General features: G+C 60.9%; 1 protein-coding gene across 1 annotated transcript; it reads left to right on the top strand.

Annotated features, from left to right (window-relative positions):
• The first annotated feature begins 5,278 nt into the window (after nucleotides 1-5,278).
• On the top strand, nucleotides 5,279-11,276 carry XPNPEP2 (X-prolyl aminopeptidase 2). Its single transcript, XM_065846515.2, has 21 exons — nucleotides 5,279-5,401; nucleotides 6,267-6,340; nucleotides 6,461-6,571; nucleotides 6,660-6,723; nucleotides 6,924-7,028; nucleotides 7,165-7,251; nucleotides 7,359-7,505; nucleotides 7,618-7,719; nucleotides 7,915-7,996; nucleotides 8,385-8,580; nucleotides 8,774-8,863; nucleotides 8,969-9,078; nucleotides 9,161-9,238; nucleotides 9,305-9,376; nucleotides 9,517-9,577; nucleotides 9,727-9,796; nucleotides 9,916-10,020; nucleotides 10,231-10,290; nucleotides 10,458-10,534; nucleotides 10,632-10,730; nucleotides 10,951-11,276. Exons 1-21 carry the CDS (start codon nucleotides 5,356-5,358, stop codon nucleotides 11,158-11,160), a joined length of 2,046 nt encoding a protein of 681 aa, XP_065702587.1. The 5' UTR covers nucleotides 5,279-5,355; the 3' UTR covers nucleotides 11,161-11,276.
• The last annotated feature ends 1 nt before the right edge of the window (nucleotide 11,277 follows it).

Here is an 11,277-nt window from a genome sequence, read left to right as displayed (position 1 = left end):
GAGAGAAGGAGTAACAGAGACAACGTGTGACGAATGGACCCCCATTCCCCATCCCCCTGCACTGCTCGGGGTGCAGGGGTGGAGAATTCAGACATGAAGTTGAGCCCAGGAAGAAAGGAGGGATAGGGGGAAGGTATTTTAAGATTTGGTTTTGTTTTCTCATTACCCTACTTCGATTTGATTGGCAATAAATTAATTTTCCCCAAGTGAGGATGCTAAGGGTGTATGGGGAGCTGTACAGGAGGGGCTGTACTGGCTGAGAGCGGGTGTAGGAGAGACTGGACAAGGTGATTGTGTGTTGGACTGTGAGGATGGACTGGGGGCTGTAAGAGGAACTACGGGGTGTGTGGGCTGCGAGGAAGAGGCCATACTGGGTGTGAGGAGGGGCTCGCAGGGGGTGTGTGGTGCCTATGTCGCACCCTGCACGTGTCCGTAGGCACTGTGGGAGGACACCCCCTGTGCCTCTTCCAGTCCTGCTGCTTGTGCCCCCCTGCCCCATCACAGCCTGGCCAAGGGCCCTGAGCTCCCGGCCAGAGTTTTTCACCCCCACAACGGGGTAATCCTCCAGGGAGGTTCAGCTCATGAGCTCATGGTGTCCTGGAGCTGCATCCCCATCCCTGCAGGCAAGCTGCCAGGCTCTGGAGTGCAGTGGGGACCCCCACGGCCCAGCCCCCTGGGCACGCATCACCTGCTGGACTTCAGGGCAGGCAGGCGCTGCCTCCACAAGGGATTGTGGCAGCATCCCCGTGCCACTGCTCGCTTCCGCATTCCTATGGCCGCGCACACCCTCCCTCACCGACCCACGTCCTGTTTGCCAGGAACGTCACCCCGGCCTGAGTCACCCCACGGTCTCTGCAGGTGACGGAAGGCCAACAATAGCCCACAAAAGGAGGATGTCCCCCCAAAGCCTTCCTTCAGCTCGTCTTCGAGGAAACCTCCCGCGGGAGGGAAGGGCCCCACCGGACGTGTGGTGGCCGATGAGCTTCGTCCTGTTGACGCTGGCTTGCTCAGAGTGGCATGTGGCCCTGAGGGTCCCCAGGGATAGCTGGTGCCACCCCCTGTGCTGGGCAAGGAGGAGGAGGAGGGACGTGCAGCCACAGGGCTAACGGTACCGCTGTACCCACAGGGATGGGACAGGCCCGTCTCAGCCCTGTCTCTTGGATGTGGTGTGGGGGAGTTGGCATCGGGGTTGGCATTGCAGAGTTGGGTTCAGGGTTGGGAATAAGGGGTGAGGGGACAGCCTTGTCACTGTGCAGACCGCATGGGACCAGGCATGCTGCTGTGTGGTGAGGGGCAGCCAGCAGGCAGGGGACAGAGGAGCTGGGCACCGCTGTGAGTGCAGCCCCCATCCTAGCACCGGGCAGGACCCGTCAGGGAGGATGGAAGCATCTTTAGCACATTTCACTAATTAGGAGGACGGCAGCAAACTGCTGCCTGATTGTCACCACAGCAACCACATCACATATTCTTGAGAAATTTGTGTTGCCATAACAATTCCAGGCAGCTTTGGTGTCGCCCTGCATCCTTCTCCTTCCTGTCCATGTCCTGCCCCTGCTGGGGTAGGGGATCGCCCACTCCCCCCATCCACCCTGACTCCTCCAAGCAGGGGACCAGAGGGTGACACCAGACACAGGCAAACTGAGACCATTCATGACATGAGTGTATCAGGCCTCAGGAACAGAATGGTGGACAGGAGGGACCACCAGGCTTTGTTGCTGCCGGCCCCCACTGCACCAGCGCTGTGGCAGGACAGGGTGGGTGGACAGGGAACAGGGGACAAGACAGAGGGACAAGGGGACAAGACAGAGGGACAAGGGGACAAGACAGAGAGACAAGGGGCGGGGTGTGTGGAGGAGATGACAGGGGAACAGGGTTCTGTGCACCTCCACAGCGCAGTCCTGGTGCCACCTCGTGGCGAGCAAGATCCCAGTGACACAGCTGCGGTGACACAGCTGGAGTCGCCGCATGGAGCAGCCAGCCCCTGCAGTGGCACCGCTGGACAGACCCCGCGGGACAGACAGCCGCTGCTTGGAGTGCGCAGTGGCTCGGTGGCACAGCGGGGTGGCTGCGCAGGCACGCCGCCCCCAGCCCTCCAGTCCCGGGCCAGGCTGCTCCCCAGCCCCATGGCAGGAGTGGCCTGGCCCCACACCACAGCCGAGCTGGTCTCCAGCCCCACAAGGGTGTGCTGGGGCACAGCACTATGAGCCCCACATCTCTGCCTGTATCGTGCCTGTGCACAGGGGGAACGACATGCCCAGCCCGCTCCGAGCTGATCAGCAGGCTCATGCCAGCAAAAGCAGGGCTGGGGGTGGGAGGATGAGGTTGGGAGAACAGTGTGGCCCAGGGCCTGTGGTGGGCAGGTGCCCTGGGGCCAATGGAGCATTCCCATTGCTGGCCAAGAGCCTCAAAGGATGCCACAGAGGTTCTGCCACGTTAAATGGGTTGGAAACTGGCTGTCCAACAGGTCATGAGATGCCGCTGGAAAGAGCCACGAGGGAACCCATGGCTCCCATCCCTGGCCTGTCTGTAACCATCCTCGTGGCTGTACCCGTGCAGGGGAAGCAGACAGCTTGTGCGAGATGGTGCAGGGACCCACAGCCCAGTGCTGGAGAAGACCCCAGGAGACGGGTTTGACCAGGCAGGGTGTCTTGTAAGCAGGAGGGAGGGGGCAGCAGAAGGGTGGCAGGAGCCCTGCAGAGCCGCCAGAACCCAGGCTTCCTCTCCGCCAAGCCCACCGCGAGTCACAGGGATTTGCTGCCCAGGTTTCCTGAAGGACCTCTTACATTTTCAAGGTTTGTTTGTAAAACATCTGTTTATTCATTTACCATAGGACCTATCAGATCTCCTGCAACTTGCATCCACCAAGCACAAGGTCCTGCTGCAATGGCAGTGAGGTCCTTCCACCCTTCTTCCAAGGTTTGCTCTCAACGCACCTCCTGTCCCTGCCCCGCACCTCACCTGGTCACATCTCTGTTTTACCCTCCTCCAAACACGTGTTTGTGCCACACAGCTGGCTGTATCCTCCAACAGAGCCCCAGGGTCAGCTGGCAGTCACCTGGCTCCAACAGTGATGCTGTGCCCATCCTGTGGTGCAGCAGGTCCATAAGACACCCCAGCCGGTGAAAAGGAGCTGCTTAGTCTGTGATGAGCAGCTGTCCAATAGGGACTCCTCTGGGTGCCCCTGTCCTGGGTGGGGATGTGCATCCTCCCCTGAAAGTCTATGTCTGACCCATGGATGGACATCTCTACTGCCTGCCAATGACAAGCCTGTCCTTCAGCCAGACTTTCTCTTCAACAACCACAGAGTAGTCACTGAAGCAGTTAGAGGAAATACATGTGCAATAAATGAGATAGGACTTGGGGTCAATGCTTGTTATGACAAACATAATGAGGTTTTTAGCAAGGCAGAAGTCCCGGTGGTTCGGCGCTCATGGGCTCGGTGGGACAAAGGGCACATGCTACAGTGTTCTTCCTGCAGATAATGGGTCCCAGCCCTTGGAGGTGGCCGCTGGTGGCCCTGTTGCCTTTGCTGTGGGCAGGGGCTGGTACCCTGCTGGCATGGCAAAGCTTGGTCTGTTTGCCACCATCGTGCTCCCCTCTCTATGTGTGCTGCCATCAAATGTGGCTCTGATTGTGTTAGGCTGCTCAATACTAAAATGCTGCCATTGTCTCCTTTGCCAGGATTTCCAACCTGACCCACTAATGCACTCTCAGTTTATTATTCCTGCACTTCGTTAGGCGGACCATGTGCTCTCACTAGCACTGAAGTTAACCCGTGTTTACCTTCAAGGCCTTACACGTATTCCTGCTTCCCAGAAACGCCTATCTGCATGGCAAAGGTGGGGTCAGATGTCCAGCTCTGTCTCTCCAAAGCTCGGTCCCTCTTCTGTTTAACCAGACCGGCGAAAAGCCAGCATGCCAGCACCACACGCGCTGTCACCCCATCTCTCCACACTTCTTTCAGACAACGGCTGTGTCCTGCAGGGTCACCGTGCTCCCCATGACACTCCAGCTCTGCCTGCAGACAGGGACCAGGCAGAGCGGGTGGGGGTGGCAGCAGCATTCGCTTCTGCTTCTTCTGCAGTCCCTGGGGGGACTGTGGTTGGCATCGCTCAGTCCAGGGGGACACAGTGAGACTTGTGTCCTCCTCAGAGCACTTGGGTTCTTCCTGCACCACCACTTCTCATGCAGCCCAAAGTGCCTGCAGGCACGTGGGACCCACAGCCAGCCTGAAGACCAGAGGCATCAGTGAGCGTAATGCTGCCTGTGCCCTTCCTTGCTCCTCTCCCATGCCCAACACTTTGCCTTCACCCTGCCCATAGGCATCCCCAGCTAGCTCAGAGCTCACTGCTGAGGATGGTCATCTCCTTCACGCCCACTGCTGGATACTGACACATCTTCTCAACAATGGGGCGCAGAGGTGCCTGTGCCTGGCACAAAGGCACAGAGGTGGGAGTGGTAAGGGCACTGATGAGGTCCCCAGTGCTGACTGGCTTTTCCCTGAGGTAAAAAACCTGTCTGTGTGAGGTTGCCGAACCCATTACTAGAGCTGCAGTGGAAGAGCAGTCATGTAAAAAATACTAGGGGCCCAGCCATGGCCAGGGGATGCAAAACCATGTGTAATGGGCACACAGTCGTCTGCAGAAGCCAAAAATGGGACTAGGTGTTTCATCGGTGCTCTGGCTTCCCCACTGGCCCTGCCAATGGCCAGCTCCCAGCCCTGCTCATGACATTGGAGCTCTAGGGAAGAAGGACATTTTTGCCTCCCCATGACAGCTCTGCTGTTCGGCAGCTGCCATGGAGTTCCACCTGCTCCCACCAGTGGTCTCTGCCAGCTTGGGGGGTCCCGGCGGGCACTGGGGTGGGGGCCGCTACAGCCATGCCCAGGAGGATGCCCTGCACCACTCTGTGTCCTGCTGGAGGAGAGGGCTGGCTTGGGGATTCTGCTGGCCCCAGCAGCATGGCCCCCCCAGGGACCCTCAGCCCAGAGGCCTCCATGTCAGCCCTCCACAGCTCCAGGGAATGGAGGTTTTGCTGGGGACACAGAGGAGCAGAGCGTGAGCAGCCTCTTCTTCTCTGCTTTTAACCCCGAGCAGCTGAGATGTGCCAGGCTGAGCTGGCACAGCCCTGGCCCTGCTCTGGAAGGATCTTTGGACTTTGTGCTGATGTTTACTTTTATTTAGCAGCACGATTCACTTTCAATGCATAGGACTGCCCTCTGCCCCCTCTCCCCCCGACTCTCTTTGCCTTGACTCTCTTATCCATCATCCCTCCACCCCTGGGGCAAAGTCACAGGAGGAGGGACCTCTCACCCAAGGCACTGGGGAAACATCCCCTGGGCACCCCAGAGCAGCCATGCACCTCCCACAGTGGACTGCAGCCTGGGTGCTCCTGCTCCACGGTATGTCAGAGGGGCTGGGCTGGGAGGTGGGGTAGGTTTTCCAAGGGACACCATACCCTGGGAACCTCCAGGACCCAGGCTGCTCCCAGCATGGAATGTCACAGTCTGAACCACAGCTTTGGGTGAAGCAAGGGTGGGTTTGCCCACAGGGAGACTGGCTGTGCTGCTGTTCCCACCTCACTGCCCCAGGCCAGGGGAGCCCGGCTGCTGAGAGGGGCTAATCCTACCTGTCTGACCCAGGGATGAGCTCTGGGGTGGTGATGGGGAAGGAGCAGCTCCCAGGGACACAGCAACTAGGCACCCAAGGCCACACACTGCTCAGGGTGCCCCATTTTCCCATTGCCCCATGGACCCGAGCCTGGTGCCCTTGGTCCGAGATGAAGAACCAGGTCCCTGCCCACAGACTGCAGTGGTGACAGAGTAGTGCCGGTGGTGGCACCAGATGCAGAGCAGCACCAGGGAGAGGCCAGATCCTGCCAGGGCACATCCCTGGCTGCCAGCCAGGCTCTTCAGCCGCTGCAGTGGCAGGGATGCTCAAGGCTGGTTTCTGCCAACCACCTCCCTGGTTCCCAGGCACAGTAGGCACTGTTTGCACCGCGTGATGATCCCACTGCACCCCCGGAGCCTGTCCCCAGGCATGCCATGAGCGCTGGCCATGCCTGGGAGCATTTACTTCCTCCTGAGCTGGGTAATGATGTTGGGTTTCACCCACTGTTCCTGGGGTTAGAAACACTGTTTTTTGCAAAAGAGCTCCCAAACTGTTTGGCTTCATGTTTGGGGCTGGGGACAAGAGTCACAGCTGCCCCAGTTCTGGCTCTGGGCTGGAGCAGGACTCTGAGTCTTCAGGGTGTCCCCACATCCCCAGGCTGTGCTGCGGGCCAGCCACCACAGGCTGTCTCCACCAGGACTGATGTCCGGAACTGCTCTGCAGACCCACCGGTGAGCCCCGCCATGCCCAGCCCTACCTGTTTCTGAGACACCCCCCATGGGGTCACCCCCATAGCCCCACCACTGCAGCTGGTGTGCACCCCCTCAGCACGTGTCCCCTTGTGCCACCAGTACCTGCCCTCCACTGCCACCAACACCACAGCAAGGCTCGCTGCTCTGCGGGACACCATGCGAGCCCACGGTGTCCATGCCTATATCGTGCCCTCCACGGATGCCCACATGGTAAGGCAGCAGATTGCTCGCGGCCCTGGGGACGGGCTCCCCGGCCGCTGCCCGCAGCTGCATCTCACGGCTCTGCCCCCGGCTCCAGAGTGAGTACATTGCGGAGCAGGATTCCCGGCTGGGCTGGCTGACCGGCTTCACGGGCTCTGCAGGTGAGAGCATCCTCGCCACCCTGGGTTCCCTGCTGGGGGGGCCAGCACCCAGCTGCCTGCTGGTCCCCATCCTTGGGGATCCTCAGGGCAGGGCATGGTTCTGCTCAACACACGAGGTCAGGCCAGGAATCCCTGGGGGTCCCCGTTGGCTGCCTGGAGAGGGGGAAAAGGTGACATCTGACCCCCCACTCCTGTCCCAGGCACCGGTGTGGTCACACAGGACAAGGCTGCCCTCTGGACCGACAGCCGCTACTGGACCCAGGCAGAGCGGCAGCTGGACTGCAACTGGGAGTTGCAGAGGACAAGTCAGTGGGGGGCAGGTTGGGGGGTTGCTGTATCCTCCCACCCCCAGGACACCCGTGACCGCAGCCACGTCCTCATCTGGGCTCAGTGTGGTCGGGGACATGGCTCCTTGCGGTGCCACCCAGCTCTCTCCTGCAGCATCGATCGAGTCCATAGGACTGTGGATCATGGAGGCAGTTACTGTGGGGGGGAATATCAGCTTGGACCCCTTCCTCTTCTCCATCGGTAGGGCTGGCCATCACACAGGGTGACCCCTCCCAACATGAGAGCACCTCTTGGGTGTAGATTTATCAGGTGCCCCCAACTGTGAGCTGCTCCCCCCACCACCTCAGACACCTGGAACAGCTACAGCCAAGCTCTGCATGGCTCTGGCAGGACCCTGCTGCCCATCGAGACCAACCTTGTGGATCAAGCGTGGGGTGACCAGAGACCCTCTCCACCCTCCGGTGAGATCTACAGCCTCCCGGCAGCATTCACAGGTACGACCACCGTTGTCTCTGAGGCTGCTGTGCAGATGCTCACCCACGGCAGCCCCCAGCCTGGGGATCCGCGGTGGTCTCTGAGCTGAGCCAGCCTCTCACTGCCCTCCAGGGAGCAGCTGGCAGGAGAAGGTGGCTGGGATCCGGCAGCAGATGGAGCAGCACGTTCGACAGCCCACAGCTGTGCTGCTGTCAGGGCTGGAGGAGACAGCCTGTGAGTAGCCAAGGTGCTGCGGTGGGAGCCGTGGTGGGTGTCGTGGTGGGTGCCGTGGTGGGTGCCATGGTGGGTGCTGTGGTGGATGCCGCGGTGGGAGCCGTGGTGGGTGCCGTGGTGGGAGCCATGGGCTCAGAGCCCTGGGGGTAGGAGGGCAACTGGCAGACGCAGGCTCAGAGGTCTCATTCCTGGCAGGGCTCTTCAACCTCCGTGGAGATGACATCCCCTACACTCCTGTATTCTACGCCTACACCCTGCTGACCAACACCAGCATAAGGTAGGTGGCATCTCCTTGCAGGCAAAGAGCATGGATGGGGCTCTTTCCTTGCTTCCGTTTCAGCACCAGCACCCATGGGACCCTTCCCTCAGCCCGGCTGGCCCCTTCCCCAGAGCCTATCACATCCTGCAGTGCCGAGCCTCATTGCCTGTCCCCTCCAAGTCTCACATCATTCCCAGGTCCAGTCTCGGTCATTCCAGCCCACTCTGGGGTGCAGCACCCTCTCACCCAGCACAGTCTGAGGCCGACCCCCCACCCCCAGCCCAGCATCCCCTCTGAACTCCTCAGCCAGCCCCCTTCTCTAAACAACATGGTCAGGCTTGGGGGAAGCCAAGGGCAGCAAGCTGACCCCACAGCTGTACCCACCCTATCCTGCATCCTTCCCCAGCCTGTTTGTGGATAAGCTGCGGCTGACGGCTGCGGCACAGCTGTCCTTGCGGGCAGACTGCCCAGGGCCACTGTGCGTGGAGCTGCAGGACTACAGTCAGGCACTTGCCCACCTCCGCCTCTATGCCCACGGCAATGTCACCATCTGGCTGGGCACCCAGTACACCACCTACGGCCTCTACCGTGTCATCCCCCAGGTGGGCACCACTGTGTGCTGGAGATAGCATCGGCATTGCTGAGCCGGGCCGTGAGTAACCTGGGTCCTGCTGGGCTCGAGGATGGACCTGTGCCACTGAGACATGGGGGCAGAGGGGGTGCCATGGCTGTCCCTGGGGCACAAGGGGTGGGGGGGCTGTGCCTGGCCATGCCACCTCTAGCCTGCCCTTGCAGGAGAAGCTACTGGAGGACAGCTACTCCCCCGTCATGCTGGCCAAGGCTGTGAAGAATGTCAAGGAACAGGAGATGCTGCGAGCTGCTCATGTAAGGGCTGTCCCTGTCCCCACAGTCCTGAGCAGCAGTGGGGGGCAGCTGGGGGAAGCGGGGTGCTGATGCCCCCCATCCCTGTTGCTGCTGTGCCACCCCCAGGTTCGGGACGCGGTGGCTGTCATCCAGCACCTGCTGTGGCTGGAGAAGATGGTCCCTCAGGGGCAGGTGGACGAGTTTTCGGGGGCACAGCACATCGACATGCTCCGCCAGTCAGTGCTGCCGACATGGCCTCCCCTGCCCGGTGTAGGGCAGCCAGGCAGCCCCAGCATCTCCCTCTCTGCTGCCTTCCAGGGCCCAGGAGCACAGCCACGGGCCCAGCTTCCAGTCCATCTCTGCCAGCGGGCTCAACGCAGCGCTGGCCCACTACAGGTATGGCTCAGTGAGGAGCGAGCAACTGGAGGCTGGGAGCAGGGTTTGACCCCCCTCCTCTCGCAGTCCCTCCAACAGGAGCAGCCGGAAGCTGTCTGTGGATGAGATGTACCTTCTGGACAGCGGAGGGCAATATCTGTGTGTAGCTCTTAACCTGGACCGCCCAGCGCTGCACAGCCCCCCATGCCCGCACCACGCCCCTGCTGTAAGGTGGTGGCAGGGGGCTCCAAAGCCAGCACTGGGGCTTCACTGCCTCTGTTCATGTCCCCCCTTTGCAGCGATGGGACAACAGACATCACACGGACTGTGCACTGGGGCGTGCCGACCCCACTCCAGAAGGTAGCCGTCCTCCCATGCCATCCAGCGGCCCCTTGCAGTGCCCAGGTCCCCCTGTGTCACTCAGCACCAAGGTCCCAGATGGGGCTGGATGTGCCGTGGGTGGCATGCAGGCACCACCACACTCAGTCCCCCTGCGATGCCCCTCATAGGAAGCCTATACGCGTGTGCTGATGGGCAACATTGACCTGTCCCGCCTCGTCTTCCCACCCAACACAGCAGGTGGGTACTGAGACAGGCGTTTGGCAGCTCAGCCCTGCCCAGGCCCCCAGGCATGGGGAGGAGGAGGGCAGGGGCAGCCCTCACCTCACTGGCCTTTGTCCTACTTTATCATTCCCCAGGGAGAGCAGTGGAGTCCTTCGCCCGTCGGGCGCTCTGGGACGTGGGACTCAACTATGGCCACGGGACTGGCCATGGCATCGGCAACTTCCTCTCAGTCCATGAGTGTAGGTGCTGCAGCACCAGCACAAGGGACATGGGTTGAGTTGTGGAGGAAAGGACAAGGACAGGGGCCCATCTGGGACTTCTCATGGTCCAGCTGAGCCTCTTGTTGTGGGCAGATGTCCCCCTACCTGGAGGGTGCTGCGGTCCTTGTCAAGGTGTCCCCACAGTGCACACCATTTCCAGGAGCTGTAACCCACCCATGTCCCCTGCAGGGCCCGTGGGCTTCCAGTCCAACAACGTGCCGCTGACAGCTGGCATGTTCACCTCCATTGGTACGTGTGCCCACTGCTCTGGCCAGAGCCTTGGGCTCTCAGAGATGTCTCTGGGCAGTAGAGTCTGGCCAGGGGGGGAGACGTTGAGCTCTCAGCCCCTCTAGGATAGGGTGGGCTGGGGGAGCTGCTTGGGCTTGGGACTCACCGGGCACTTTCCTGGCCCCCAGAGCCTGGCTACTACCAGGACGGCGAGTTTGGGATCCGCATTGAGGATATTGCCCTTGTGGTGGAGGCTCAGACCAAGGTAGTGCAATGGGGCTGGGCTGCAGGGGTGACACAGCACCAGTGGGCTGGACCAGGCCAGGGGTGGGGGCACCCCCAACACCACCTCTCTGCGGCAGCACCAGAGCGGCGAGGAGCCCTTCCTGACCTTCGAGGTGGTATCACTGGTGCCCTATGACCGCAACCTCATTGACCTCAGCCTCCTGTCACCGGAGCAGGTACAGGGAGAGCAAAGGGGGCTGAGGGGTGGATGTAGCGGAAAACGAAGATGGTGGTACGAGGTTAGGGTGGGTAAACGGGGCCAGGACAGGGATGGATGGAGAGGAGTAACGGGGTAAATGGATGGGGAGGGCCAACAGGGTACAAGGGAGATGCGGGCAGTGATGGGGTGCAGGCAACTGGGACAGCTCCCCAGCTCCCCGTGATGCCTGGCTGCAGATCAGGTACCTGAACACCTACTATGAGACCATCCGGGCACGTGTGGGGCCGGAGCTGCAGCAGCAGCAGCTGGAGGAAGAGTACCGCTGGCTGCAGAGGAACACGGAGCCCTTCCCGTTGGGCAGTGCCACCACCACTGCCACCGCCACCATGGGCGTGCTGGCCCTCACATCCTTCCTCTCCACACTGCTCATTGGGCTGCAGGCCTGACCCTGTGCCGGCCCCACATCAGCCCCTTCCCTGCTGTAGCTGTTTCTTCTCCCTGTCGCTCACTTCCTTTTTTTTGTTTTCTATTTGCTCATTCGCGATTAAACATGAGCAACACCG

This window comes from Patagioenas fasciata, chromosome 11 (genome assembly GCF_037038585.1).
Source record: "Patagioenas fasciata isolate bPatFas1 chromosome 11, bPatFas1.hap1, whole genome shotgun sequence".
Taxonomy (NCBI): Eukaryota; Metazoa; Chordata; class Aves; order Columbiformes; family Columbidae; genus Patagioenas; species Patagioenas fasciata.
This window is presented reverse-complemented; position numbering and strand designations above follow the sequence as displayed.

What these genes read in the sequence shown, in the direction of transcription:
- XPNPEP2 (XM_065846515.2), top strand. Translation starts at nt 5,356, where the DNA reads ATGCACCTCCCACAGTGGACTGCAGCCTGGGTGCTCCTGCTCCACG. An exon ending in CTGACCAACACCAGCATAAG is followed by an intron (nt 7,997 to 8,384) that starts GTAGGTGGCATC and finishes ATCCTTCCCCAG; the next exon opens with CCTGTTTGTGGATAAGCTGC. An exon ending in TGGCATGTTCACCTCCATTG is followed by an intron (nt 10,291 to 10,457) that starts GTACGTGTGCCC and finishes CCTGGCCCCCAG; the next exon opens with AGCCTGGCTACTACCAGGAC.